We start from the raw sequence: 4,782 nt of genomic DNA on the forward strand, positions 1-4,782 counted from the left end.
TATTGTGGACTTAGAGATGCTGGTCCACAAGCATTAGAGGTGTGTTGAACTACAAAAGTGTGCAACAATCTCGCACATTGCGCAACAGTAACTACCATAATTTCTACTAGTAGAAAGTAAATAAATATGAATAAAAATACATAATATTATATTGTATTAATTTACTCCAGACTTAGTACAGTTAATGAGATTTAGTTCAAAAATGTAATTGACATAGTTCAACGTACACATGATTCTTTCATGTATCAAAAGTTAATTTTTTCGTCGATGACTTTGAGGAGACCAAGGCCAACGTATCTTGCCATAACGCGTAAATACGAAGGATTTAATTGTTTCCTTCTCTAACAAGGACTTTAGTAGTTTTTCTGAAGACTCATCGAAGGGTCGCTGATAATCCGAGGCCTAGATAGAATCAATATAATAAATATGAATAAAAAGATTTTGCCCACAATTAATTATAATACCTCAAACTAATATAAAAGGATGGAATGGCGACGAAAAGATAACTTTAGAATCTCGATCTTATTGCTATTGAATAAGGGTGATAATGAATTGTTGGATGAGGTTACTAGCTTTTGCTCACGGTGCGCCCGCGTGAAGGAGTTTTATGGATAAAAGGCCCGCTATATTTCCGGGATAGACAGTAACCTATAACCTTACGAAGATCTTAAACTATCTCCATACCAAATTTCATAAAAAGTCCGTTCAGTATATTTTGAGAAAATTGATAACATACAGACAGTAAAGAGGACATTGTTTTATAATATGTATAAAAAGATGAATAAATGTAATCCGAATTATGAAATGAAAAATATCCTTACTGTTGTCTTTGCAATCCACTGAAGCTCTTCCAATAGATTATCCTTATTTTCAGTCGATGCCGGTAAATAGGATATACCATCAAACTAAAAAAAATACTTCATCTTGGTACAAATAAAAATCTAATTACCAAAACCACGCCTAATTCATTGATTAGGCAACTTTTATGATATAAAAATAGAAATAAAAATTTGTTTATGTTATGTACCTACCTGTGAAAATCCATTTAATTTTTTTCTCTTTCAATAACTTCTATTTCCATGTCCAGTTCTGAGGCTCGAGTTATTCTGTTGACCGCAATTCCTTGTAGGAGAACTGGTCTAAATCGTATTAAATTAGGAGTATCTTTTTTATTTGCCAACAATAGCACAAGAAGAGCCTGTCTTGCATTTATTTCAGTTATCCAATTTTTCATCTGTAACAATATTTTTGCGTAATCTACCGAACACTTCAGTCTGCCTACTGCAACAGAATAGCCTTGGAATGCTTAGCCTAGCCTTTACATGTACCCAAGACCTGCCAGTGGTGACCTGAACAAATGCAAGGCTCTGGTTTTTATACACGATCTTTGCAAGGCCGTTTTACCCGCTTACCGAAGGAGGGTAAGGTTTTTCTTTCTGCCCCTTGCAAGCACGAGGCCATCGGTTGCAGCGTTAGCTACAGACTTAGGCCACCACAATGGATACCAGTTTTAGACCTTTTGGGCTCTTGGGGGCCGGGCGCCACGAGCACAAATAGGGCAAAGAAAGTGATATTTAATGCTTAGATCGAGTGCCGGATGTTTGCAGGCGCCCTCTTAGAGCCCTAAGCAGACTCCTAGATTCTGACGACCGATAAAAGCCAGTCCAGCTTGGATCTTTCTTTTGCGTATACAGCATACAATTTTGCATGAGGAAACAAACAACAAAATTTCTGACAACATACCTGCACACTTCATAAAAATCATTAAAGAGAAATTATAAATTATTAATTATTACCGTTATTATAGACGATAGTATCTTTTTACCAGCATTGCCGTCAAATACACAGCTTAAGCTTTTTGATCCAAGCAATTGGAAAAAATCTTCCAAGCAGGTTACTTTATTCAAAGAAAAATTATTCTTTTCGTTGGGTATGTTAGATGTAGATTTGCATTTTTTGTAGAGTTTCACATAACCTTTCTTTTTTATTTTGAGATTGTTCCCGTGAATGTGATTTATCTTTTTAAACGACTTAATACCACCGAAAGAAGCATCAGATTCAGGTGTATTTTCAGGTACAAAATCTTTTCCACATAATGCCTTGTGCTCGTTCTTTACTTTTGCATAATTTTCAAATATTGAATCAAGTTTCAAATCGTTAAAATTTATAATAACTTTCTTTGTATCCGGCGTTCCATTAATCGGTATGTCCAAAGAAATAGTACATATGGGCATTGAAAAGCTGGTGTTTAACGGCCCAAACATTTTATAACTCGCCCACACATTCTCTAATATATTCCACAAATTGAATCTTTGTTTAGCTGGTATCAGCGAGTGTTTTTGATGATTGTACGGTTGTATCTTTGTGCAAATTTTATTTTGGGGCTCACATACTTTTTGTTGTTTATTTAGCGATGAATGAATATTTCTCCTATATCTTATATTTTTTGGCATTTTTTCCATAGAATTTAACACGTAAGTAATGGATGATTTTTCTGGTAACAAGTGTTTTAGATTTTCCAAAGATTGAAACGCCACTCTTTTCACTTTATGGAAAGTTCCGCGACTTCTTTGTGAAAACTTTCCTGAAAGTATTTGCCTTATTTCTTGGGATAAAACGTATTGTTTAGGAATTGCTTTAAAATGATCAAAACACTCAAAATGAGACAACTCTGATATCGTCGATAACTGCGAGTCCGTCTTGTTAATTGGCAATGGTTGATTTGCCTTTATATTATCCGAATGTACTATCTTACGCATCATATCTGGTAATATGCTGCAAAGCTCTGCAGGTAGCATTGCGTTAAGAATTGTAGCTTTACATTTAAATAATTTAATGTTACTGTCATTCCTTTCAAGCGGAATTAAGGAACATGACTTTTTTGTGTTAATACCAAGTGTATCTGACTCCCGTGGTATAGTTATATCAAACTGCACAATTATATTCGTCAAACAATTTTTATTTCTATTTTATCTGTGTCTATTGTTTGAACTTCCAATTCAGGGAGTGAATTATCAAATCCTGGTATAATTTTAAGTACATCTTTTCGGTTAGTCAAAGTGTGTGCAGATGACTCGTCTATCTCAGAATTACAGGGCATTTTTCTATTAATATTTTCCGGATTCGATCTTGTCTGTACGAAAGTCTCCTTGGCTGCTGCAAATATATAAGGAAAAAAATAAGATACTTTACGAAAAATTATGTTTTTAATGAAATTAAATGTATTACTTTTAAATTTCCACTTACCAACTGATGTTTTCTCGCTATCGTATTTTAAATCTTGACTATAATAAACTCCATTTTTATTTTTAATAACATTATCTATAAAATCGCTCGCCCATTTCGCCTTCGCCCAAGGTCGTTTAAATGCTAATGACCTAGGTTCATTCAATTTAATATTCATGGGCTTCGTAGGACTATAATTCTTAACATCATTTATTGTTTTATTGTTACTAACAACGCAATCATCCGTTTTGTTTAATTTATTATTTCCATTTGTATCACATTGCTCAGTAACATCGGGATCCAACCCGATAGAAACAAGCACAGGCGGTTTTTTGTACAAGAGCTTGAGCATTTTATCTTTGAGTTGGTGTATAGGTTTTTGCTTTTTTTGTTGTTGGGTGTTACTATTTAGATCCAAAGATTGTTTAATTGAAATTTGTTCGTTTTTATTTGGTATTAATTTCGAATCATTTGACCGTTTCTTTTCTCTATTACTTAGTTGCTTAGAGGCAGTTATTTCGACTTTTCTGTTAAGATTTTTATTAGATTTATAATCTCCATGAAAATGTTGATATCTTCTTTTCTGTGCAGAAGTATCTCCATCACGTTTCACATCAATATTAAATGTTATATCATTGGATTTCGATTTGTCGTCCATTTCCGCCCTGTGCTTATAATCATCACTCCACTCAATCATGAAAGGCCAAATATGTTTATCTAAACCTTCAAACTGTGGAGGTTCGTAATCCATAACTTGTATTGTTGAACTGACTTGATCCTTGCCCAAAATTACCACTGGGAATTTCATGTTTAAAAGTCTCCTTCTTATATCGGTTTGCGTTAATTTAGGCACAATAGAAGCGTTTGTCAATGTAGTAGCTAATCGTGATTTTCTCTTTGTTGTTTGTAGACGCCTACTCGGTACTATGTCTTGACCTTTACTTAATACAACTTTGGTTATTCCGTTCATAGGTTGATTGCATTTGTCCTGACAAATCTCAAACACTTTATCGGGTACTGAAAAAGTAACTCGTATAAAATAGAATTACATTTTGTATAAGATTAAAATATTTATTTCTTATCTATAATAATTTATTTAAATACCTTTCGAAGGCTTTGGCAGGCACGTCTTACTGGATACTGAGTTAGCAGGGGATTTTAAGCTTTCTATAGCGAAACGATTTTTTATTTGCCGCACTGGATGATTTTGCAAAACTGACTGACTTTCAGAAATTATCTTTTGTTGTATATCATTGGAAGAATTTAAGGTTAAGGAATCTTGAATAACAAAACTGCTACTGTAAGTAGAAAGCGGTACACTGTTCTCACAGGAATCTTTTACATCCACTTCCATACTATTAGCAGTTGCAAGCTGTTTACAGTCCTTCGGTCCCGTAATTTTATCGCTAGTTCTTAATGACTTCTGCTTTAACAATTTTTTATTCTGATAACATTTTTGATTTTTAGAACTCTTAACACTATGCGCTTTAGGTAAACTCTTTTCAATTTCTTTACAAATCCTACTGAATTCGTCTTTTTTGTCAATAACAGTCACCC

General features: G+C 33.8%; 1 protein-coding gene across 1 annotated transcript; it reads right to left on the bottom strand.

The window, feature by feature from the left end:
* Positions 1-337: 337 nt before the first annotated feature.
* LOC119191877 lies at positions 338-4,776 on the bottom strand. Its single transcript, XM_037445734.1, has 6 exons — positions 4,330-4,776; positions 3,247-4,242; positions 1,797-3,156; positions 1,032-1,234; positions 822-905; positions 338-402 (listed from the first exon to the last, which is right to left on the bottom strand). The coding sequence occupies exons 1-3, from the start codon at positions 4,577-4,579 to the stop codon at positions 2,948-2,950; spliced, it is 1,455 nt and encodes a 484-aa protein (XP_037301631.1). The 5' UTR covers positions 4,580-4,776; the 3' UTR covers positions 338-402; positions 822-905; positions 1,032-1,234; positions 1,797-2,947.
* Between the last annotated feature and the right edge of the window lie 6 nt (positions 4,777-4,782).

Source organism: Manduca sexta, unplaced genomic scaffold (assembly GCF_014839805.1).
Source record: "Manduca sexta isolate Smith_Timp_Sample1 unplaced genomic scaffold, JHU_Msex_v1.0 HiC_scaffold_2056, whole genome shotgun sequence".
NCBI lineage: Eukaryota > Metazoa > Arthropoda > Insecta > Lepidoptera > Sphingidae > Manduca > Manduca sexta.